The sequence below is a fragment of the Ochotona curzoniae genome, unplaced genomic scaffold (assembly GCF_017591425.1).
Source record: "Ochotona curzoniae isolate NIBS_2020 unplaced genomic scaffold, NIBS_Ocur_1.0 scaffold_1037, whole genome shotgun sequence".
In the NCBI taxonomy this organism is placed as follows: Eukaryota; Metazoa; Chordata; class Mammalia; order Lagomorpha; family Ochotonidae; genus Ochotona; species Ochotona curzoniae.
This window is the reverse complement of record NW_024467083.1, coordinates 11,474,729-11,500,564: the sequence shown is the minus strand read 5'-3', so window position 1 is coordinate 11,500,564 and position 25,836 is coordinate 11,474,729. Positions and strand designations below refer to the sequence as shown.

The window sequence follows — 25,836 nt, the reverse complement described above, 5'->3', positions numbered from 1 at the left end:
AAATTTCATATAAACACAAATACCCACCCTCATCTATTTGTCTATGTAGTCATTCATGGGTTAACTATTGAGATTCTCAAATGTTTAGAATGTATCCAACAGCGACTAAAAACGTAAGATCATGTGTTGTGTAAATATGAATGACATCTATAAGCTATTTCTCATATAGAAATTTTTATGCCTGTTTATAAATATAGGTGGAACGAGTTGGACTTGAAAATGTATGTGAAAGAACCAGAGCTAAACAGAGACATTGCCAAAAAAGTCATCCTACCAAAATACACACTGTACACAAAATACAAAAATGTTTGATCCAGCAATATTTGCAATAGCAAAATATTAGAGACATCTTAATGGAAATCCAAATGATTAAATTACAGTAGATCCCTTTAATGAAATAGCATATGGCTGCTAGAAAGACAGTGACAGACACACATACGGCAACAGGGAAGAGTAACTACAAAATAAGGCCTCTTTAGGAAGTAGGTTGTTGGGCTTCTCTGAAGTAGAACATAGGAGAGAAAGAGGCAGAAACTGGTTTGTTAAGATCCCTGCATGCCAGGCTTAGGAACCTATATCTAACCCCAATATAAAAGTAAGACCCCATAAGCATAACTACGAATAATAATAATAACAACCTTTTCAAAACGAAGTGAACATAGGCAGAGAAAAGGGAACTAAAAGGCTAAATGGAAAAAATGTCAATCCAAAATGAGTTACAAAATGAAAGTGGAAGGTTCTACCAACTTAAAGATGAAACACACAGAAACAACCTTCACCTGCTCAATTGAAATGGATCTGTCCCTTCCCTGGAAAGACTGGGTTTGAGCCTGAATATTAACGATGAATAAGGTGTCAGAGCCGATGTCTACGTTGCTAAGTGATGCCATACGCAAGTGTTTTTGAGAGAAGCAGCACTTCACGCAAACACTTCTTTATTGAGAATGAAAACTCCAAGAGCTTTTATCATGGTGTCTGTTATGCCTTAAAAGTCTCATCTCAAACAAAAGAAGTAAAACATGTATTTGTAAGTATTTAACATTTAAAAATTTAATCTTTTGAAGCTACAATAGCTCAAAGTGAAACTGCAATCATGTAGCACATTTTCTAAGAAACCATGAAATGTCTGGCCTTCTGCTGATAGGACAGGTGCTTCCAAAAGAAAGATGTTTCCTGATTTCAACAGATTTGTAGAGGACAGTAGGCAGGGTTAGGGTCATTCTTTCCAGCAACATGCTAGCCCTGAGTTATTCAGGTTTCAGCTAACCAGTCCTGAAGCCTAAGAAAACAATTAAAATAACTGGGTTTTATTTATTGTGAGCTAAGTTAAGATCTGATTCTAATATAAAGTCTTCACAGGTATTTGTTAATATATTTTTAATATTCCAGTAATCAATTGCAGTGTTACAATTATGTGTAGGTTTTGAATCCAAAACACAACAGAAATTACCTTGCTATTGATTCTGTTTGCGGCTGACCTGTTCTTCACCTCCTTAAACCCACCCTAACCCTATCTTTACACCATCCTAATTGTTCATCTTCATCATTCCCTTTATTCTAGGAACAATTTTTTTTTTTCTGAGAGAACACAATCCTGACCTAATACCCATCCAATGCCACTATCTGGTCACTTGACATAGAACTCAAACTGACTTTCTGGCTTAGCCTGTGTCTTCCGCGGCTACCACTTGAATACCAATCTGTTATGTGTACTTCCCTCCTACTCTAATATCCCAAACATTATTATGTAAACAGACTGGGGAGAAGTTGGCATTGTGGCACAGAGTTAAGCTACCACTTGTAAAACCAGCATCCCATATCCACATGCCAGTTCAAGTCCTTGCTACTCTGTGCTTCTGATATAGCTCTCTGCTATTGCATCCGAGGAAGCAGCAGAAGGAGGCTAAGTGCCTGGGGCCTGTAACCCATGCAGGATTTGATGCATTACATCAAACTTAGAAGCTTCTGTAGAGCAAAGGAAACAATCAAGAAAGACATCTGATAAGATGGAAGAAATATTTGCAAGCTAGTTAAAAGCCAGAATTATGAGCAACTCAAAACATCAAATTCAGTTAATATAAAAAGGCAAAGGATTTAAATAGACAGCTCTCAAAAGAAGAAACACAATGGCCAAAAAAATTCACTATCACTAGGCATCTGAGAGACGTTAAATCAAAGCCACAATACCATCTGAGATACCATCTGACCTGTTATCAATGTGGTATGTGTCAACGAGGCAATATCTTGCTGTCATAAAAATTATTAATGGAAGTAGAGGACATGATGTGAAGTGAAAAAGGCCAGACACAGAATGGCAAACTGAAATGAAAAGGAAAGAGAATCAAGATGACGGAATAGGGTAAGGACACGTTTAAACGGATGGAAATAAAAAGGAAAAAAACCCTCAGTCTGAAGACTGCACAATGATTCCCAGAGACCAGAAAGAGTGGGGAGGGTAGAGGGAGTTGGGTAATGGGCACCAAATCGGAGTTCCACGAAAGGAATAAGGCTGAGTTGAAACAGCCAAGAGGGAGGCTATGGTTCACAGCACCCTGGTACACATTGCATGAATAAGCAGAAAAAGAAATGCCAAGCCTCCATTCATGAAGCAATGACAGATGAGGACATGTTGATTTCCAGGTTTTGCCCAGAACACAAGGTTTACATGTACTAGAATGTCACACTTTAGCTCATAAATATGTGCAATTCTTATTAACTTAAAAGGTACATTGAATGGGATCTGGGACATACTGGACCAGTCTGCTGAACATACTGGCAAGCAGGAACCAGGGTGGGGGTGGGCCTGGTGGTGGGTTTTGAGGGTCACTCTGACTAAGCTGCAGTTCCCACTGGTGTGAGGGCCCAGTGTATATTGGGATGGGCTGGGCTGGGCCACAGCATCCATTGGTTTGCATAGGAAATCAGGCTGGAGACAGCACTGACCCAGCAATTGCAACTAACAGTCTATTCCTAGGCTGATATGGGTGACAGACTGAGCCAGACCCCATACTGCCAAGCACTAGGATCACTTCACTTCAGATCAGCATAGGCACTGAGGCAGTTGGGAGGCTGGATGCAGCTTCTCCCCTTATCTTTTCCCCTTCCCCCAGATACAGAAGGAAGAAAAAGAAAATGTGAAAACAATTATTTCACCCATTTTCTCCTAACCCTTTATCATTCCCACCCCATCCATTATGTAAACATCCTAAAAAAAAAAAAAATGTAAGGAGGCCTGGGACAGTGGCTCAACTGGTTAATCCTCTTCCTTCAAACACTGGGATCCCATATGGGTGCTGTTTTGAGCCCTGGCTGCTTCACTTCCCATCCAGCTCCCTATTTGTGGACTGGGAAAGCAGCAAATGGCCTAAAGCCTTGGGATCCTGCAACCATGTGGAAAAGAAGGGAAGGGGGTTGGAGCAAAGGAAGAAAAATGAAGAGAGAAAGCAGCTTAACCCACTCACCACAATGCCTTCCCTAGCTGGAGGTTTCAATCTCAACTGAGAGTCAGTAAGTAAATATTGAAAAGAAAAAGTCAGAAACTTTTGGAAGTTCTGGAAATGTTAGTGCACAAGTGTCACTTGTAAAATCTCTACCAATATGCCTGTAATTCCCACAAATCACAGCATTTTCTTTGTTAAATTCTGGTTTGTATACATTTAACATTTTAATTTTTGTATTTTGGAGAAGGTAAAAGCTTAAACACTTAAAATAACTTGTATATTGGGCCCGGCGCAGTGGCGCAAGTGGTTAAACACGTCCAGGATCCCATATGGGCGCCGGTTCTAATCCCGGCAGCCCCGCTTCCCTTCCAGCTCCCTGCCTGTGGCCTGGGAAAGCAGTCGAGGGCAGCCCAAAGCTTTGGGACCCTGCACCCGCCTGGGAGACCCGGAAGAGGCTCCTGGCTTCGGATCGGCATAGTATCGGCCCGTTGCGCTCACTTGGGGAGTGAATCATCGGACGGAAGATCTTCCTCTCTGTCTCTCCTCTCTGTATATTCACCTTTCCAATGAAAAAATAATAAAAATAAATCTTTAAAAAAAAATAACTTGTATAACTGTTAATTCTGGGCCTGGCACAATAGCTTAGCAGCTAAAGTCCTCACCTCGCACGCCTGGGATCCCATATGGGCACCAGTTCATGTCCCATCTAGTCCACTTCCCATCCAGCTCCCTGGTTGTGGCTTGGGAAAGTAGTCGAGGACAGCCCAAAGCCTTGGGACCCTGCACCCATGTGGGAGACCCCGAAGAGGCTCCAGGCTCCTGGCTTCCGATTGGCTAAGCTCCAGCCATTGTGACCTCTTGGGGAGTGAATCATCGGAGAGAACATCTTCTTCTCTGTCTCTCCTGTCTGTATCTATCTGACTTTGCAATAAAAACAAATAAATCCTTGAAAATGTTAATTCTTCTATCTTGATTTATGATATATCTAATAATCATTTGGAGTCAATCTCAACTAAAACTGACAGTATCAGATCCCAAAAGAAACTGTGTTCTGAGAACTTTTGAGGCATTTTTCTACTTCCTAGATGGATTTTCCTCATCACGTTTTTGGTAGTTTCCTGAAATAAAATGGATCAGTTAAATAAAATGGTTGAATTATTGATTTCTGACGTAGCGCAATCGAACCATGAAATTTACCAAACGTTCTAAGCGCCAAACTGAGATGCAGCATAAATCAATAGAATGTGGGTCAGCGGAACTGACACTCTGAAATTTGATTATCATTTATAGCCCTATCTATACATGGTGCTTTATCTATTAACTTGCCAAATTATTTTATTTAACAGGTGAGGGTTAGGCTCTCAATTACAAAGTAAATTAGAATTTTAAAAATTTTTAAATTTTTAAATCCTTGGGATTCTACACCCACGTGGGAAACCTAGAAGAGGCTCCTGGCTCCTGAGTTCAGATTGGTGCAGCTCTGGCCGTTGCGGCCACTTGGTGAGTGAATCATTGGACATAAGATCTTCCTCTCTGTCTCTCCTCCTATCTGTATATCTGCCTTTCCAATAAAAATAAATAAATCTTTAAAATGTATATATGAAATGCAAGATAGTTGCTCACCTTACATAAATTCAAAAAATATATTTCTAAAAAGTTCATGTCTTAGAATTAGGAGGGACTGAAACTCCTTCTTAGTGAATGTGGTTCAAGGACCAGCAGCCCATATCACTTGGGAGCTTATTAGAAATGCACATTTTCCACAGCAGATCCACTGGCTTAGAAACTGCATTATGAGTTATGAGTTATGGCATTATGAGTTAAGCCGCCACCTATAATGCTGTTATCCTATATGGGCTCCCCCAGAGTCCTGGCTGCTCCACTTCTGATCCAGCTCCCTGCTAATCCACCTAGGAAACAGAACAGATGCAAGTCCTTGTGACCCTACACTCACATGGAGATAGAATAAAACTCCTATTTCCTGGCTTTGGCCTGGCCCAGGCTCAGGCGTTGTGGTCATTTGGGAAATGATCCACTGGGATGAGAGATCTCATGGTCTTTTCTCTTGCTTTCTCTGTAACTCTGCATTTCAAACAGATAAATCTTTTTTTGTAAGTTGCTTTCAATAAGACCCCACGTGGTTCTTATGCCCACAAATGTTTGAGAAGAACTGAAGACGATAAAGGGCATACAGTTAAGGTAAAACACTACAAGTTATTAACTTTTGGGCTGGAAGTGAATGAAAATAACACAGAACGGGGAATTTTTTACAGATTTAAAATGAAAACAATGGGCAAAAATCTGGCATAGGAGTTATAATGCCACTTAGAATACCAGCATCACACACTGCAGCGCCTGAATTTGAGTACCAACTCTGTTTCCAATGTACTTCCCTGCTAATGCCCACCCTTGGAGGAAGCAACAACGGCTGAATACTAGGTCCCTACAACTCACATAGGAAAACCAGATGGAGCTCTGGGCTTCTTAATTTGGTCTGGCCCAGACTTGGCTGCTGCAAACAAGTGGAGTGAACAAGCAGATCGAACTATTCTGCCTTATGGCATTGTGGATTCAGTTATTACCTGCACACTATTTGAGTTCCAGTTCCAGTCCTAGCTGCTCTACTTCCAATCCAGTTGCCAGGTAAAGCATCTGGGAAACCAGCAACAAATGACTCAAGCTTTTGGGCCCCTGCCATACATGTGGGATCCCCAGACTGAGTTCTTGGCTCCTGAGTTCAGCCTGGGCCAAAGTGTATCAGCGGGTGGAAGATGTTTCTCTCCCTCTCTGTAACTCTGTCTTTCAAATAAATAATCTTTTTTGTATTTTTTTCATTTTTATTGTTGTTATCATTTTAATCATCTTTAAAACAAACATCTTTGTCCCTGTTTCTCAGTTTGTTTCAAACAAACGAAATTTTAAGTGAAAAATATTGCACCAACAAAATTGTGCTTTCTTGCAAATTAACTTCATTCAAAGTAAAAAAACAATCCAGTTTACTGGGCCCAGATTTAAGTTTTATGAGGGTTCTGTGTCAGTGGAAGATTCAAAATAAAAACAGGGGCCAATGTTGTGGCATCCTAGGTAAAGCCATCGCCTACGGTGCCAGCATCCCTGGAGTCCCAGCTGTTCCCACTTCTGATCCAGCTCTGTGCTGATGCACAGAAAACAGTGGAATACAGCTCAGGTGCTTGAGTCCCTGAACCTATGTGGGAGACCCAGATGAAGTTCCAGGCTCCTCGCTTTGAAATGGCACAGCTCCCACTTTTGAGCTCATTTGGCAAGTGAAACAGCAGATGGAAGATTCTCTCCCACTTCCTCTCTCTTTCCCTCTCCCTGTAGCAATGCATTTCAAATAAATAAATGTTTTAAAAGGATAAAATAAAAACAACATCACAGCAGAAACCCCAACTGAAGGATCTCTATGAGCTCAAAGTCCCAGGAAGGAGTCCAATACCCTTTATTCCCTTCACATTAAAGTTTCACCGCTACATGACCCAGAGGTTAGCAGGGTCACACAGTGAACATTCAACCAATAGAATCAATCAAACTGTAAAGGTGGCCTGACGCCCACCGATATAACTCAACCTGTGAGGAGAAGTTCAGAGTTGCCACAATAAAAAAAAAAAAAAGATGTGTTTATGCCTCACATTACTTAAGGACGTTTGACAGGAAATGCATTTGGGGCTCAGAATAGTAATTTTAGCTCAAGAACATCCCTCTTCAAAAAGAAGAAAGACGCTGGTGGTTTTGCACAAAGGAAGCTTTATTTAAATGCTAAGTTCAAATATACAACGTCAGGCTGTAACAAAGCAGAAGAGTGGATCTACCAAAACACAAACTTACCAGAAGCTCAAAAGGATGCTAACAATTATCTCCCTTACTGCCAGCAGCATAGGAGGAATATTAGTTGAACACACAGAATCAGACACCTGAACCTATTTTTGGCCTCCAAGGACACAGGATATGATCAATCAGCTCTTCTCCAGGCACAGGAGCAGAAGGAACATTACCTGCAAAGCACTGGCTGGCTTTTCACTTCATCAGTCTGCTGGCAGATGCACACCCAACAGAACACGTTTTTACCTTCTCCTTGCTTTCTTAGTGAACATTACTTATTCATGCTTTTGCGTCACCATTGACTTCACATTCTTCACCTCTCATATCATTAGTCAGTCTTGAAAGCCTGCCATTTTTTTCCCCTTGAAATGAACCTAGTTCCCATCTCCAGGTCTTCTACCCAACTTCTAGCTCCTGTGATGAGGCCCTGTCTCTCCAGGATAGATTACACTATCTCGTTTCCACTCCTCTGCTTCTGACCCCATCCATCTGACCCATCTTACACTCTGCTGCAGCCCCATCTTCCTTAAATAACACTTAGATCACACGACTCCTCTACATCAAACATGCCAAATTAGAAAGCATGATGAATAAAAGACTATGATCAGAATTTCCATGTTCGTCACTAGGACCTGTACATTCTACTGTAACTGTTTACTCTGCACTGGAAGCAGATGTGTTAGCTTCACACTGCTGAAAATTATTCTTAAACCCTGTTAAATGAATGATAATAAAAGAACACTTGTTTACTCTCTTGTAGTCTGGGAGTAGAAAATCTGTACTGAATCCTAAGAGGCTAAAATCAAGGGGTAGGCAGGGCTGGTTTCTGGAGTCTCAGACAGGAGAATTTGCTCCCTTGCCTTTTGCAGCATCCCATGACTGCTCCTGGTCTATGGGTCCTAGGGCCCACTCTTTCACCTTCAGTCTTCAAAAGTACTCCAATCTCTGCTTCTGTCCTCTCCTCACTTCCTACTCTCCCAGGGCACTGTGGCTACAGTTGGCCCCTCGAATGATCCAGGAGAACCCTCACCTCATTTTAACCATTTCTGCAAAGTTCCTCTTTCCCAGGGATGACAAAGCACATGTATTCGGGGGAGACATTATGATACTGAAACCAAGATGAACATCAAAGCCAGACTAATTATCTTAAAATCTAAGGTAATAAGACCATTCCTCAGAACTAAATGTGCCTTCTCCTACTCAGCCCACTACATAAAACTTACAATGCTGCATGTTATTCATCGAATAAATATAAGGAGCTGAGAAAATAGAGAAGGCAGGCATGCTAGTTAAGAATCATGAGACTCGTAAAGTCCCAGGACTTGCTTTTTGCATGTAGACATCCCTGCCTTGGTGCTAAGAAGGGTAGCAATCCAGGAAAAGCCAACAGAACAGGACTCAACTCTCTCTAGCCCACAGACCAGGAAAAAAAGATTCCTCAGTAAGACAGAACACTTTCAGACAGTAACTGTTCCACTCTAACCAGACTCCACAGCACGTGGCAGAGGCCTTACCAAAGCCAGCCTACAAAAGCCGAGTGGAAATCACCTATTCCCACCTCTGCATGGTGCTGCCAGAATACAGGTCAATTCCCACCCTCCCCGATTAGGAGGTATTAAAGACAGCTAGCCAAGTGGGAACCCAAGGAATGAACCCCCATTCCTGAGCCCTGAGTGCACTCCTCATTAAAATGGTAATTATGCCGCTGGATATAATAACTCCTACGCCAACAGTATTAGGCATCCCTCCCCTTACTAGCCAGGAAAAAAAAAAAAAAACAACTAGGGGAGAGTGCAGACTTCCACTCCTCCCAAGGTCACCCTTGCTGCCTTGTCATCGGATACCACATGAGGAAGCTAGACTCCCACGCCAGCCCACTGTAACAAGTAGCTCATTGATCCTGGGTACCAATGAGGCTGAATGGCAAACTCAGACTTCCACCTCCACCTCATCACTCTCTCCTGCTGGAGCAATATAAATCAAGTAAAACAGTTTCCATAAGATCAAGTTTCATTATACACCAGGAAAACTTCAAAGTTATTATTTTCTGACACTGATTGAATGAAAGCAGGCAATCACTAAACACCAATACCAAGACAACAGGGCTATTAGAATTATCTGACCATGATTCTGGGGTACAGAATTTTTTTGGTACAGTAGGTAGGATGTATCCTGGGACACCCATTATCACATGTGGGTGCCTGGACTCGAGTCTGGGTCTGGGCTTAATTCCAGATCCCTCCCGATAGAGATCCTGAGAGGCAGCAGGTGAACGTCTCAAGTCTTTGAGTCCCTGCTATCCTCATGAGAAATCTATACTTGGAGAGTGAAGCAGAGGAAGGAAGGTCAGTCTCGCTCCCTCATATGTCTGTCCTTTAATAGTTAAACCTAGCATCATTCTACAAATGAGAAAACACACAAAGAGAGAACACGTAAATAGTCCCCCCAAAAGGCATGTTTGGACCCTTGTGATGATGGAATGTCTTATACTTATGTGTGTGTGTTTCAGAATGTTTTGGCTATATGAATGCACTTATCATGGTTGTAGAATTACTGCATAGTTGGAAGATGTTAGCATTTAAGAAAAGGGGGTAAGGAGTACATGAGATGTGCATCATTTCCCTTTTAACTGGCACAAAAAATGTATGTATATTTGAGGTGCCATGGGTACCTCATACATGTGAATTGGATACGCATACATTGTGTAACATTCATCTAGCAGTAAGCATATCCATCTCCTCCTCAAACATTATTTTTTATCATGCAGACATCCCTTTCTTCAAGATTCTTTTTCAAATAGTGCATTTCTATTGGCTACAGTCGCCCAACTGTGTGACAGAACACAAGAACACATACCCTTTCTCATGGTAACTTAATACCTATTGATCAGGACTTTCCTTTCCCTCTCTCTTGCCCTAGTCCTTTAAAATCACAATTCTACTCTTGTATGAGATCAACTGTATAACTTCTGAAAGCTGCATGCTAATCTATAATTACATCAAAATTTTACAGATAGATTATATGTGTCAGATCACATCACTCCTCTGCTCAAAAGCCTCCACTGACTTTTCCTCTCATCAAAGAAAAGCCCAAATCCTTGCAAGGTCTAGGAGATGGAGTGAGACGACCCATCTCCCTTCTGACCTCATCACACATCACTCTCCCACCCAGTCTCCATGGCCTCCAGCACAGGCTAACACATTCGGCAGCTGCTGTTCTCTCAATGTGGAACCATAACCATCTTTCCCAAACTACCCACATGAGGAATACAGATTAGAACAGCCATTATGAAAAAAGGTATGGAGCTTTCTCAAAAATAATTTAAAACTACCACATGATCCAGCAATCCCACTACTGGGCATATTTCTAAAAGAAATTAAGTCTGTGTATTAAAGAGATAGCTACACTCCAAGTTCATGGCAGCATTACTTGTGAACAGTCAAGATGGAACTGATCCAAGCATCCATTAAAGAACAGATGAATACATCAAGAAAATGTGGTCTGCATAACAGAACACTATTCAGCTTTAAAAAGAAAGAATAAAAAGGACGGGCGCCATTGTAGCACAGCAAGTTCAAGTCATCATGTGGGACACCTACATACCATATCAGAGTGCCAACTCAAACCTTGGCTCCTCTGTTTCCAAACTGACTTCCTACTAATGCATCCTGGGAGGATCAGATGACAGTCCAAGTGCTTGGGCTCTTGATACCATGTTGGAGGCTTGGATGGAGTGCCAGGAGCCTGACTCAGCCCTGCCAGATGTAGACATTTAAGGATTAAACCAGCAGATGAAGAATGCTCACCTGCTCCTCTCTCTCTTTCTCTCTCTCTTTCTGCCAGCATGCACTCCAAGCAGATAAACACTTAAAATAATAGAGGAACCAGCACCGTGGTGTAGTAGGCTAAGCCTCCACTTATAGCACCAGCATCCCATAAGGGTGCCAGTTCTAGTCCCAGCAGTTCCACTTCCTTTCCGACTCCCTGGCTATGGCCTGGGAAAGCAGCAGAGGATCATTCAAGTCCTTAGTCCCCTGCATACATATGGGAGTCCAAGAGGAAACTCCTGGCTCCCAGACTTCTGATGGGCTCAGCTCCAGCCCTTGCAGCCATTTGGGGAGTGAACCAGCAGATGGAAGGCCTCTCTGTCTCTCCCTCTCTCTGTAATTCTGCCTTTCAGCTAAAAGACGAGCACTGGATAAACAGAAAATTAAAGCACTTTAAAAAACAGAAAATCTTATCAGTTGCAACATGGATGAACCATTACCCTAAATGAAACACATGATCAGAGAAAAAAGCCAGGAATACAAAGACAAATAACACATGATTTCACATGAGGACATAAAATTGGGGCTGGGAGAGTGCGTTTTGGTTGGAAGGATCAAGGAGAGGGTCACAAATTTAATATTTCAGTTAGAAGAGTCAGCTCAAGAGATCTAACGTTGGTGATGATAGTTAGCAACAACCTATCAGACACTGAAAAACCGCTGAGAGTAAACTTCAAATGTTTTCTCCACAAAAAAGGTACTGAAGTAAAGAACATCTAATTAATATGATTTAGCTATTCCACAATAGTAGTATATACATATTTCTAAACTCCATGGTATACACTAATACACTATATATACACACCATATATATATACACCATACATATAATTTTGTCACTTTAAATATAAAGAAAAAATACAATCAGAAATTGTTTCTAAAATTACCCACAATATCTACACCGCATTTTGACACCTTTACTCAATGTGTTTGCACACAGCCCACTCAGCAGCACCTATCTACCTATTTATTTTTATTTTACTTTTGTTGGAAAGGCAAATTTACACAGAAAAGGAAAGACAGAGAGAGAACTGACCTCCAGAAAGAGACCATGTTCTAAGGTCTGATGACATTGGAACAACAGACAGGAGTCACAGGAGATCCTCAGAGAGAGAATTGTATGTCTCCTTCCTGACTCAGGAGAGGACCTTTCTTTGGTCCTTACTTAGTTCCAACTTTGGCTCGCCACCCTCTCTGGCAATGACCATCAGAGTTGCTTAGCAGCCCCATAGTTAGCTCAGATAGACAGAGACTAATACAGAAAGATTTGAACAGATAGGAAAAAGTCAGCTGGTCTATAATTACTCAGCCTGTGCCTTACTCATCAGGCTCCTCATTAGCTAAGATGTTAGAGATTTCTCTGTGCACCCACCTAAAACTGTTCTACTCCTGAATTGTTAATATATGACTTGTTAGAATTATAAATCAGTTTGGTTATCCTAAAATGCATGAAGCTCTGTAAAATCTCACTCAAATACTATAAACTGCTAAATATAATCATTTAAAAAAATTAATAGCACTCATCAAAACCAAATGTGAAGATCATCCCCGTAAAATGACAGTGAAGACTAAAGCAAACAATGGACAACCCTAAAATGACAGGGCCAAAATACCACCTATTCATATTAACCCTGAATGTAAATGGCTTAAACTCATCAATCCAATGTCATAAATTAGTAACTGGATTAAAAATACAAAACCCATCTATCTGTTACCTACAGGAGACATATCACACCAACAAAGATCAACAGAAACTATATCTCATGGATTTTGATGTTTTGGTTTTTATTTTCATTTCTTCAAAGCAGTTTCTTTCTTATTAACTTCTTCATTGACTCGTAAGTCATACCATGCCTTCAAGAAGGTTCTTGATATTCTTCATTGTTTCAGTTATGTATTAGTTACTCAGCATGTTACTAAATTTCTTTGTACTGTAAATTTCCGATTTTTTTCCTGTTGTTGATTTTGTATTGTGGCTTTTCATTTAAGGAGATTTCATTTACTTTCATTTACTTATGTTTTAGTAACTATGTAATAGAGATTATCATATCCAAATGTGAGGATGCAATGCAGTATGCATCTCTACTTCCAGATCAAATTAGACTCCCAGTGAAACTATTAACTATATCTTGACAATAGGATGCTGGACTCTCTGCCATTGTCCATGCCCACAATGATGGGCTTATGACTGTTTATGAAGAACTATAACACTGTATTAATATAGGGGAAATCAGTGGAGGGGGGAAGGATTTATGGGGAAGGGATAAAGGAAATGCCAGGGCCTATGGAACTGTATCATAAAATAATAAGAAAGAAAGAAAGAAAGAAAGAAAGAAAGAAAGAAAGAAAGAAAGAAAGAAAGAAAGAAAGAAAGAAAGAAAGAAAGAAAGAAAGAAAGAAAGAAAGAAAGAAAGAAAGAGAGAAAGAAAGAAAGAAAGAAAGAGAAAGAGAGAGAGAGAAAGAAAGAAAGAGAGAAAGAAATGAATTAACCCTGTTCACCAAGTTGGCTTACCAGGAAGTCACAGACCATCACATGAAAATCCACACCTGTATGTTGGTGCAGAGGACCCAAACCCCAGCTGTGGCTACAACATGGTTTTCTACACAAGGAAAATAAAGTACATTAACTCTGGAAAAAAAAATATTCCACCTGCGGTTCACTCTCTAATTGGTTGCAACGGCCAGAGCTGAGCTGACCCAAAGCCAGGAGTTTCTTCTGGGTCTCCAATGCAGGTTCAGGATCCTTCATTGCCTTCCCAGGCCACAAGCAGAGGCCTGAATGGGAAGTAGAATAGCTAGGATGTCGGCACATAGAGATGGAGTACTAGCCAGTTGAGCCATTGCACTGGCCCCAAGCACTTCTGTTACACAGCACCTGCCATCATCAGACAAACGATGCAATTCGTCTATTAACATCTTCTCCCATTTCCTCCTCTCTCTCAAACCCAATGGGTCAGAATTTTTTTTTTTTAGTTTTACTGCAATTTCCCAGGTGCCTTAGAACACTGCCTAACATAGTGTGGTTTTCATATCTGTGGGAGGAAGGGATAAAAGAGAAAATGCGGGGCAGCGATGGGGAGATCCCTGCCACCTGCAAGATGATGCCAAAGGTAGCCTTCAGTGATACAGACAGGTGAACTAAAGGCTCCTGAAAAAGGCTTGAAACCAACAGACAATTACAACAGCAAAGTCCAAAATGAGAAATAACTATTTAAAAGTTAAATCAATGGAGCCTTCATATATGCTGAAAGAAGGGTAGACCAAGCCAAACTCTTCTCCTGTCTTTTAAATGGTTTCCATTTAACAGGGAAAACCAAGCTTTATCAGCTAACAAAAGCAACACACAGGGACAAAATGATAACCAGAACTGGCATAAAACACAGCTTAGGAGAAGGATTGAGGTCATGTATATAAGGGATGGGAGAAGGGACATCAAGGGGCTGGTGCTGTGATGTAGAACTTCAAGCCTCCACCTGCAACACTGGCATTGGCATTCTGCATGAGTGTGGGTTTGAGTCGTGGCTGCTCCACTTGCAATCCAGCTCCCTGCTAATGTGCCTGGGAAAGCAGGGTAGGATGATGACACGAGTCTCAGGGACCCTGTACTCAGACAGAATTCCAGGTTCCTGGATTCAGAGCGGCCCAGCTCTGGCTGTTCCAGTCATTTGGGGAGAGCACTAGCTGATGAAAGGTCTCTCACTCTCTGCCTGTAACTCTGCCTTTCAAATAAATCAATCTTCAACACAGAAGAAATCAAAGACAATGCCATCAAAGAAATGCTGACAATGCCAGTGAAGACAACGAACACAGTATTTAGCTCCCAGGGTACCTGGGGCCCCTGGGACCAGCAGCACTGGAGCTGACATCACCTGGACAGCTCAGTCTGCTCAGCACCCACCTAGGAACACCACGGCAGTGGAAACAAGGCCACCTGGTGACCTGCAACCTCTGGTCTCTCCCCATCTAACTCTAAGCAACTTTCAGTTAAGGCCACATCCTGGTTTACCTCTGTCACATAAGCCAATGGACACTTCCAATAGACCTTCACCTTCTTTTGATTCTATCAACACAATTTTTCGTTCCCAAAATGCCATCTTGTATGCATTTCTTGTCAGGAGACAGAGAAGAAGATACTTTCTATTTCATTTTACGAGATATTTTTGAAGTAATTTCTGCTAACCTAATCCAAGTGTCATAGAAAAATCAACAGAAATTCTGGAACATAAAACAATATAGTCATACTTTGGCTTGATACAGATATCTACAATAGTATAAAGAAAGCACTGCCTATGAGGGAGAAAAAAATCAATGAAATAGACCGGTGCACTGGCTTAGCCAGACTAACTCTCCACCTTACAGTGCCAACATCCCATACAGGCACTGGTCTGTGTCCCAGCTGCTCCATTTCCAATTCAGCTCCCTGTTTACAGTCTGAGAAAGCACCAAAAGATGGCACAAGCCCTCGGGCCCCTGTACCCACATGGGAGACCCAGAAGAAGCTCCTGGCTCCTGGCTCCTGGCTCCTGATCACTCAGTTCTGAGTGCTGAATCCATTTGGAGAGTGAAGCAACACATGGGAAACTGTCCTATCTTCCCTTCTCTCTGTATCTCTACCTTTCAAATAAAATAAATAAAACAAGGATTTTTTACAAATAAATTGAAAATGCACAAGAAAGAAGGTAAATCATATTTACATCACACTTGTTTCCAGAATATTCTTATGCCTAACAAATCACCAAGGGAAAGTGAAACAGAAAACATATGAGACATAAGAAAATACTTCACAAAACAGAATATGCAAATGGTTATTAAAAATTAAGAGATCTTGATTCTCGTTAGTCATCAGGGAAAGGTAATTAAAGCTACAAAGCTAATGATAACTACAAAGAAAATCCAACAGCTTGAATGTAAAAGGCTAAAAAGTCATGGCTGATGAAAATATAAAGAGATGTGCGCCTGCTTTGCGGAACACGCACAGTGCCAGTTTCACTCACAGGAGGTAAGCAAAGCAAAAGACAGGGAAACAGCAAAACCTAGAAACAACCTAAATATCCTTCAACAGTGAAAGTACTGAAGCCCACTCACTCCAGTGTAACATGCAGGTGTCCCAGCCAGTAACTTAACCCCTAGACCAAATGTGCACACCATTTTCAAAAGTTTTTGAAGATCCTCATAGGCATAGACTTAAACATCATTGCACCAAAAATTGCTCACCATTTCATTCAATTCATACAAACTTTGTAAAGGTTTCTCGTGTCTTCAAACAAGTGAACATACTTAAGCAATGAAAATAAACAACCTATTTCTTGACACAACGAAGACTGCTGTGTCCTAAAAGCCGCCTGATAAACATGCTGTGTAATTTCATTTGTATAAGGCTCTGAAACAGAAAAAACTCCTCGATGTTGCCAGCAATGAAGTAGCAGCTCCTTTGTAATCAGTAGCAAATGGAAAGGACATGCCAGGGCTTAGCGTGCAGGCAATGTTTCATTTTCTGATTTAGGAGAGGTTACACGGGTGGATTCGCTTTGTGACAGGTGGTTGAACTTACAGCTCAGCCCTCCAACTCAAGGCTTATTATGTTCCACCCACACTAGTCTTTCTGGCGTGAAAATGCTGTTTCCCTCCAGCCCCAAGGGATGCTATGCTGATTTTGCCAGAACTCAATCCTTCCCCTACACAAGCCCCAGGTCTCCTTAGAGACCCGGTGCTGCAGCATGCCCCGTCAGTCAGTTTGCACTCCATCCTCTCAGTACTCATCAGAGCAGAAACCAACCTAAATATCCACGTGCACGCTTCTCCCACTGAACATCTAAGTACTCCAAGTATGAACCTCGACTGACAGATTCGCTGCAGTATCCCTGGGGCCAGGAATGTTGGCTGACCCAGAAAGAGAAGCCAATCAGCATCTGTGGAACAAATGAGTGTCCCTCACGCACTAGTCTTCTACCAATAGCTATGTTAAGATGCTCCTGCGTGTGGTGTTGGTGCATCACCTTGAGTGCTGTCTGTTCCATTTCCAATTTGGCTCCCCGGCAGTGTGTCTGGGGAAGGAAGCAGAAGATGTCCCAACTACCTGGGCTCCTGCCCACCCATGTGGGAGAACCAGCTGGAGCTCCAGGTGTCTGGCTTAGACCTGGCTCAGCCCTGGCTGTTGCAGCCACTTGCAGGGGTGAACAAGCAGACGGAAGATCAACTGTCTCCCTCACTCTGTCTTCTCTCCCTGCATCTCTACCTTTCAAACTAATAAATCTTATTTAAAGCAAGAATGAGGGAAAGAGGAGGGAAGAATAAGTGTAAAAAGTAAAAACACTACTGGTGGTGCCGCTTAGAGGCACCTTGAAGGGAGTGATCTGAAAAAGCCCAGCCAAGGCATAAGTAACAAAGTCATTTTTCCATGGGAGTTCTTAACAAGCAGTATGAAATACAAAAGTTATAGTGCCGAAGACTAAAAACAAAACAAGAAAAGAAAAGAAAAGCCCTGGTTTCAGGAAGGTTCTAATCTAAGTGCGAAAATGGCCTAGGACAGTCCATCAATCGCACAAGTGAGGCATTCCTGCACCTCTATTCATGGCCAACCTGGGACAAGCCACATTGCTGATCAGATCAAGGGAGAATCTCTACATCTTAAGCTGAAGTGTCTCTGTGGAAACACTTTCCATGAGTCTAGGGTGCCTGTGCCTTCTGCTCTTCTTTCCTTTGTTAGGATTTTGACATACACAGAGGAAAGACACATCTGCATTAGGAAAGCATGTGCAGGCGTGAGACAGGACCCCTGAGGACCCTGGATGACCCTGACCGTAGCATTCTCACTGACACATCCTCACTGCACACTACACCAAGCAGTGTCTGGTGCCAGGCGAATGTTTGCAAGGCACCTATTCAAGGAACATTCCTCCAGCTCACGATGGCCACATCTTGAAGAACTAGCCCAGCAGTAGTTTCTCAACCTCTAATTTTTCTTATCACTTCAGATGCCAAGAGCTTGGATACAGCACCATTCTCTGAAATTCAGAATCATTTATTTCTTACCAATATGATTCAAATGATTTGAATTGAGAAGAAATATAACAATGGTACTCAAAACAGAGCCTTGTTAGCCTAGAAAGGAAAGTCATCTGCCTGCAAGGACCGGCATCCCAAATGGATGCTGGCTCACGCTCCAGCTCTTCCCCTTCTGATCCAGCTCTCTGCGTACGGCCTAGAAAAGCAGTGCAGGGTGGCTCAAAGCCTTGGGCCCCTGCACCCACATGGGAAACCAGAAAAAAGCTCCTGGCTCCTCGTTTCAGATCATTTACAGCCACTGGGGAGTGAATCAGTAGATGGAAAATTTCTCTGCCTCTCCACTCTGCAAAAAAATTTTTGCCTTTCAGAAGAAATATCTTTTTTTAAAAAAAGGAAAAATCATTTTCAGTACATCACTAATTTATAACACTGGAGTTGGACCTGGATCAACTGATGTTCATTTCACATTCTTGTTTTATTAATGACCAAATGGATGATAAATTCTTTTTGTAAAGAATTATTTTATTTTTATTGGAAAGTCAGATATACAGAGAAGGGGAGAGACAGAGAGGAAGATCTTATATCTGTTGATTCACTCCCCAAGTAGCAGCAATGGATGGTGCTGCACCAATCCAAAGCCGGGAGCCAGGAGCCTCTTCCAGGTCTCCCACTCAGGTATAGGGTCCCAAGGCTTCGGCCATCTTCTACTGCCTTCCCAGGCCACAAGCAGGGAACTGCATGGGAAGCAGGGCTAAGGGATTAGAGCCAACACCCATATGGGATCTCGGTGTGCATGGCAAGGACCTTAGCCACTAGGTTATCGTGCTGGGCCCATAATGATAAATTCTAGCATTTCAAGGAAAACCCAGGTGGACCAGAAAGACCTGCGCACCTTAGAGGTTCCACCTCTGCACCTCCTCGGGTGGGGACAGAACGTTCATCAGTGAACAAGTAAGTGACTTGATGAACGAGTGAATACGTGAATTTGTAAGTAGTCTAAAATCACAGTCATAAAGCCAATCACAGGGTCAGGGTAAAACCCGGCATTTTCTTTTTCCTTCCTTGCAAACTCCTCCTGTGTACTGTAAGTTGTCACTGTGCCAGCAGTTCAGTTAGTTGTCAGGAGAGCATGAGTGACCCTAATTATGGTGGGGTTTTTTCCTTTAGCTCTGCTTTTAGACGTGCAAACAAAAGAAAAGAATGAAAAGTGCCAAGTGGGATGACATAAGAAAATTGCACTGTAGCCAGATCACACAGAGAAAATGACAGAAAAAGGGTAGGCAGAGATGGCTCTGTGATTTTCTTCTCTCTCACCTGATCTAAGAGATATAAAAGGTACAAAGTTAGAATGTATTAGCTGTCAAATCAACAACATCCTAGCAGAAGCAGAGGCTTCTCCAGCAACGTAGCCATCTTGCAGCCACTGGCCTGGCATGGTCCACGGCCCAGAGGAAGGCCGGGCAGAGAGCAGCAGCGACAAGGAGGCTGAGTAGGCAGACAGTGTACTTACTCTTCCAGGAAGTGCTGCTGAGGTCCTATAATGGAGCCAGGCCGGCATATTCTGATCCAAGCGATGATTTCAGCGTGTGTGAACCTGTAGTGTTTCATGACATAACAGGCTATCAGTGTCCCTGTTCTCCCAAGACCAGCTGGAAGAGAGAGAACCAAGAAATACAAAGTATGCCAAATGAACCCACAAAAAAAAAACAAAACACCCAAATCAAACCCTGCCCAGAAGCCCACGAGGTTCAAGTGCAGTACTCTCGTCAATAGCTAATCAGCCTGCAGGTGCCAGCGTGCAGGCAGCTGTATTTTACTTTTCAACAAAGGAAGGGTAAAATGGAGTTGCCATAGATTTAGGGACAAGAAGGTGATGTAATAAAAGCAGGTGGGTCTGACAGCAGCAGACCACAGGATTGGATGGAACAGAGGCCATGTGAGGGGGCTGGGGGCACCCATCGAGAGCTCAATGAGGAAGGCACTCTAAATGGGCCACAGCAACAGTTCGAGATAACTGATACTTCTGACATCGAAAACTGGCACAACATCATTTTCATCCATGAAAATAGTTTTTTAAAAAGAATAAGGATGGAGCCGGCATTATGACACACTGAGTTTAGCCGCCACTTGCAACACCAATACCACATGAGTGCCAGTTCGAGTCCTGGCTTGCACCCCAGCTCCCTGCGGATGGAGCTGGGAAGGTAGTGAAAATGACCCAAGTCCTTAGGCCCTTGTCACCAACATGCAAGACCCGGAAGGATTTCCAGGTGCCTGTGTTTGGCCTGGCCCAGCCCAGGCCATTGCAGTTACTTGGGGTGTAAATCAAATAGATGATCTCTCTCGCTTGCTCTCCTCATGTGTGTTTCCCTCTCTCTGTCATTCTGTGTCTTTGAAAAAGCAAAGAAATAAACCTTTAAAACACACAACTAGTCCAACTCAATATGTCTTAATTTTTCACATTTATTTTCATCTTATTTGCAATGCAGTGAGATTGGTGGGGTGGGGAGCTGCAGGACAAAGAGCACCTGCCATCTGCTGATTCAGTCCCCAACGACCTGCAACAGCCAGGGCTGGACCAGGCAGGAGAGCCCGGGACTCCATCAGCATCTCCCACTTAGTGGCAGCAACAGAAGGCTTTGAGCCACCCTCGGCATCCTCTCAGGAAACCAGAGATGCAATGGAGCAGCCGGAACGGAAGGCACAAGCCAACTATCATGATAAGAGACGCAGTCACCCCTGTCAGGGTCTACCTGCTGAACCAAACACACATCCCATCCCATTAGTTCTTGAAGAATAGACACATTGTTCTATCAGATGAGATGTGTATAATAGGTGTGTGTATCCTGTTTTCAAGTGAAGTAACTTACACCTCAGAGCAAATGCCAACATTCTTTAGAAAAGAGTGAAGTGTAATTGTGCTCTCAATTAGGGTGCTTCCCTTAATATTAAGAGTTAAGAATACTTGGCCTTTCTGTTTCCCCCAGAAACAAAATACACTTTTTTTTAAATATAGTATTTTTTTTTCATGATATGGTTCCATAGGCTCAGGGATGTCTCTTCCACCCTCCCCATCCTCCTCTCCCATATTATTTCCCCCATATTATTAGTCCTTCAGCAATACTCACAAGTCCATCATTCTGCTACTTAAGAGTATCATGATACCAGCATCCTATTGTCAAGATGTATTTAACAGTTTCACTGGGAGACCTTCATTTATTTGGGAGAAGCGAGGTATACTGCAACAAATCCCCTACATCCTGACAGGTCTAAGGGAACCACAGAGAAAAAGCACAGCTGAGCGCCCTGAAGCCCCCAGCCCCTCCTCGGCTCACTAGCCCAAATGGAAGACAGACTTCTCTCTGGGGACCACGCCATCTCTCATTGTTCCCCTCCTTTGTGCAAGGAGCCACCTGGCTCCCTCCCTTGCGATCCTGGGAGCTCTCGCAACCGAAAAGGTGGTGCAGGAAAATTTTCAAATTTCACTGGAACTAAAGTTGCATCCCCCTTTTAAAAAAAGAGTCTATAATTTAGATCTATAAAAAGAATGTACTTAGCACTCAATAGTTCGGAGCTCTTACCGCAATTGAACAGAATAGGAACATTTCACTAAGTTTCTATAAAAACTTGAGCAAAATTCTTAAAGCATTCATAATTAAAGGGCTCCCTGGCACAGCATGACAAGATGTTGAAAAGTGCTCTATTTATACCCCGTCAAACACCAACTGCTTTATAGTTCCAGTCGCTTTCTGAGATCCCTATAGAACATCAATAACCACATAGTGGAGTTTCACAGTGTGGTTGTATTTTAGATTATTATTTGTGCTGGAGAATATCTCAAGACCTCGCAGCCATCCCTACAGACAGCAGGTGCTTGTTGCAAGGCTTCACTCACTCCTTCCCAGGCCGTCTCTGTGCTCAGTACGTGGCTGACACATGACAGATTTCGTTCTCTGTCCAGCGGCCAGCAAACTTCACTTGATGGAGGATGAGCTTCTCTCTCCCTCCTCTACTGATCATTGCTTCAAGTCTCAGAAAATTAAGCTGACTTAATCAGGGCAGATGTCAAAAATAATTAACAGACCTATACTAGATTAGTCTTCCATTAAAAGCAATGCAGCTGTAATTAAACCAAAGACATAACACTGCTAAAAGAATGTGTGTACAAATGGAAGCAAATGAAACAACATCTAAGAAAGATGTCACCACACATGATCTACCTAAGAACTCAGCTCCATGCTACAGGCTCTGATTTTAGACAAGAACATACAAACTTCTGCAAAACCACTCGTAAATATCTGCACGATCTATTACTTAAAAGTTAAACACAAGTCAAGGGTGTAAAAACAACATCACCTGTAACGAGAATATTTCACATTAGCATTTTTACTTTCAACGTGTTTCTTAGGCGAGCAACACTATCATAAAGATGCTGAATGTGGGGGCCAGAGCTGCAGTGTATCAAGTTAGGCCTCCACCTGAAGTGCCAACATCCCATATCGGTGCCAGTTCAAGTCCCAGTTGTTCCACTTCCCATCCAGCTCTCTGTTAATGGTCTTGGAAAGTGGCAGAGGGTGGCCCATGTACTGGCCAGCCCTACAACCAGGTGGAAGACCCTGGCTGCCAGCTTTGGACCTGCCCAGCTCTAGCACTTGTAGCCATTTGGGGGAATGGAACAATTCTCTGTAACTTTGACTTTTAAATAGATACATAAATTTTAAAATGTGAGTTTTAATGAAAACGTTGCCTCTCTTCTCCCTTGAACGTGATGGGCCAAGATGTGGACTCTCCTCCATCTGCAGACAGCCTGTGACCTAGTGACCACACAGTGAACAAACAGGAAACCAGGCTAAATTAAACCCAGGAGAAATACCGATTTCTCTAACAAAACCAAACTTGGAAACAGCGGCTGGTATTTCCTACTGATCAGTGTGGCTGCCTTCTCTCTGAGTCCTCCGGTTCCATGGATAATTGAAACGTGTGACACGCAGGCTTTTACTTGGACCTGGGCAATTTCTAATAAAACGGGATAGAAGACAATCTTGGGGGTGCAAATGGATCACCCCCTGAGAAGAGCAACTATAGGGTGCGCGAGACACGCCTTCTCAGCAGCCAACAGACCGTCGCCAACCATCATTCCCATTCCAGCACTCCCCATCCTCCCGCCCCGTCCAGCCTCCCCGAAGGGGGACTGCCGGCACACCCTGGTGCCACCCTGCTAGAAAGCCAGAAGGGAGGTAAACGCACCCTCAAAATCACCCAGAGGCGGGCAAAGCCGGGTCCCCGGGGCGCCCTCAGACACAGGGGCCACGTGCCTCCCTCCCCATCCCTCCCGCTTCCCTTTGCCGCTCACATGTTCGGCAAAGTACCTCCACCTACTCGCATCTTAAACATAGAAACAAGGGCCTACAAAATGGTACTTTAACTTCTGTCAGATCCAAAGCCATGCTCGTCTGAACAAGTCAGTCAGAGCAGCACCAGGAACACGAAAAGAACAGTGCCATCTCGCCGCCCTCCTACGGGAGCATCAGCATGAAGCTCGCCCTCGGACGGCGCGCGCACAGCGCCACCTGGCGGCGCGCGGTGAGCGGCGTGTGAGGCGCCAGGCGGCTCCATCCCACACAGGGACGTCAGAGACCCCGACAAAGACCTTCCAAAGTCTATACACTCTAAAAAGAGCCAAAAGGAAATCTGAGTTTCGTTGGAGTCTAATTGCTAAGCCTAGAGCAAATGCCATTTCCTATTTTCTGACTTGCACTGAGAGACTATCAGAGAAAATACAGGACTGTGTCCTGTGCAGTATTGGGAACCCAGGAAGGGATCCTCAAAACTTCTAAGCGGGTATTCCCATCTAAATTTGTTCTCCACACACTTCCTGAGACCCTCATATCTGTACTACAGGAAGTGGTCACTGATTGGGCAACTCCATACCTCCTATATTCTCAAGAGCCTGCCTGCCAGGGAGCATGCACGCCCATGGGCCAGGGCTTCACTTGTGCGAGCCAGCCTTTCCATTCAGTTCCAGAGGCACCACAGCAGCCAAGCCGGCCCAAGTAGGCTCTGTTGCCGGGGCAAGGGACTAGAGGGGAGTGGAGGAGAGGAGAGCAGGACGCTGTCAGCCAGTGGACGGGGACACGGAGCCTAGACACACGCCAGGACCAGCTGGCCGCACCAAGCGACCCTTTGCTTTGGGGGAGGCGCGGAGGGGGTGACGGTGCTCCAGCTTTCTGTCGTGTGCTGAGCTGGTCCCGCTCCCGGCGCCCGCCCACCTTTGCAGTGCACGGCGATGGCGCCCTCGGTGTTCTCACAGATGGTCAGGAACCGGCGCACGATGTTGTCGCTGGGCGTGCTGCCGTCGATGAAGAACAGGTCGTAGTGCTCGAAGCCGGCGTCCGTGAAGCGCTTCGCCTCGTAAATCTTCTTGTTCAGCCGCACGATGGCAGTCACGTTGTGCTTTTTGAAGTAAGGAAAGTAGGCTTCCGGGGCGTGCAGAGGGTAACCTGGAGGGGAAGAGGAACAGTAAGCAGAGCCCTCGCTGACCCAGGGCGTAGGGGACAGCGGGGGTTCACAGCCATACAAGCCAGCTCCCCCATGGGCACGGTGCTGCAAACAGCACAGGCCGCTGAGATGGAACACACACACACACACACACACACACACACACACACACACACACACACACCAGCCCAACCTCTGGAGCAGCAAGCTAAATAGAGGCTCTAGAGGAAGAAGCTAAAAGGAGAGAGGTGCAGGCAGGGGCAGTGTTCGAAGACCTTGGCCAAAGGATGTAACATTTCAATGAGACAGGATAACCCTTTCTGTGGATCTGCTGTGCAACAGTTGGTGACTAGTTAAAAGCAACATGTTGAATACTTGAAAGTAACTGGAAAGGTAGATTATACACACACAAAGGACAAACAGGCAAGGTGAGCCATGTGAAATTTGGCTTAGCTGTTCTGTGATGTGTCTATCTGTGCATATATATATATATTTCAAAACACATTATAGGGCCCGGCACGGTGGCGCAAGTGGTTAAAGGTCCTCGCCTTGCACGCCCGGGATCCCATATGGGCGCCGGTTCTAATCCCGGCAGCCCCGCTTCCCTTCCAGCTCCCTGCCTGTGGCCTGGGAAAGCAGTTGAGGACGGCCCAAAGCTTTGGGAACCTGCGCCCCCGTGGGAGACCCGGAGGAGGCTCCTGGCTTCGGGTCGGCATAGTATCGGCCCGTTGCGGCTCACTTGGGGAGTGAATCATCGGACGGAAGATCTTCCTCTCTGTCTCTCCTCTCTGTATATCCGCCTTTCCAATGAAAAAATAATAAAAATAAATCTTTAAAAAAAAAACACATTATACACCATAGACAATTTTTGACAATTGAAAATACAGAGGTGGGCCTTACCCCAGCATTAAGACACATCTGCATAGGTGTATAGCTGTACCTGGAACTGATTCACAGTGCTGGCCCCTGAGTCCAGCTGCCTACCGATGCCAACCCTGGGACACAACGGTAGTGTTCCAGGTAACTGGGTTCCAGCCCCCCATGTGGGAGACCTACGTTGAGTTCACAGCTCCCAGGTTCTGCTTCAGCCAACAGTTGGGAGCTCTCCTGGTCTGCATCCCAAATAAGTAGCCTTTTTTTTTTTCCAGAGCTAACATCCATATTTTACAAATAGACATAAGTAAACATCCCTTTTTGAGCAATGAACTCCCTTCTGCTTTGCAGCA

General features: G+C 43.8%; 1 protein-coding gene and 1 long non-coding RNA gene across 5 annotated transcripts in view; both read right to left on the bottom strand.

Annotated features, from left to right (window-relative positions):
- The window catches only part of CDC14A (cell division cycle 14A), a 165,168-nt gene that overhangs the window by 35,014 nt on the left and 104,318 nt on the right, over positions 1 to 25,836 (bottom strand). For all 4 annotated transcript variants that reach the window (XM_040998412.1, XM_040998415.1, XM_040998414.1 and 1 more), the window contains 2 exons: positions 24,382 to 24,612; positions 19,623 to 19,761 (listed from right to left, as the gene is read on the bottom strand). In XM_040998412.1, the coding sequence (XP_040854346.1) occupies positions 19,623 to 19,761; positions 24,382 to 24,612 (370 nt within the window). The remainder of the gene's footprint in view (positions 1 to 19,622; positions 19,762 to 24,381; positions 24,613 to 25,836) is intronic.
- Positions 21,804 to 24,365, bottom strand: LOC121168374. Its single transcript, XR_005885718.1, has 2 exons — positions 23,734 to 24,365; positions 21,804 to 23,682 (listed from the first exon to the last, which is right to left on the bottom strand). It is a non-coding gene; the product is annotated as an uncharacterized LOC121168374 (long non-coding RNA).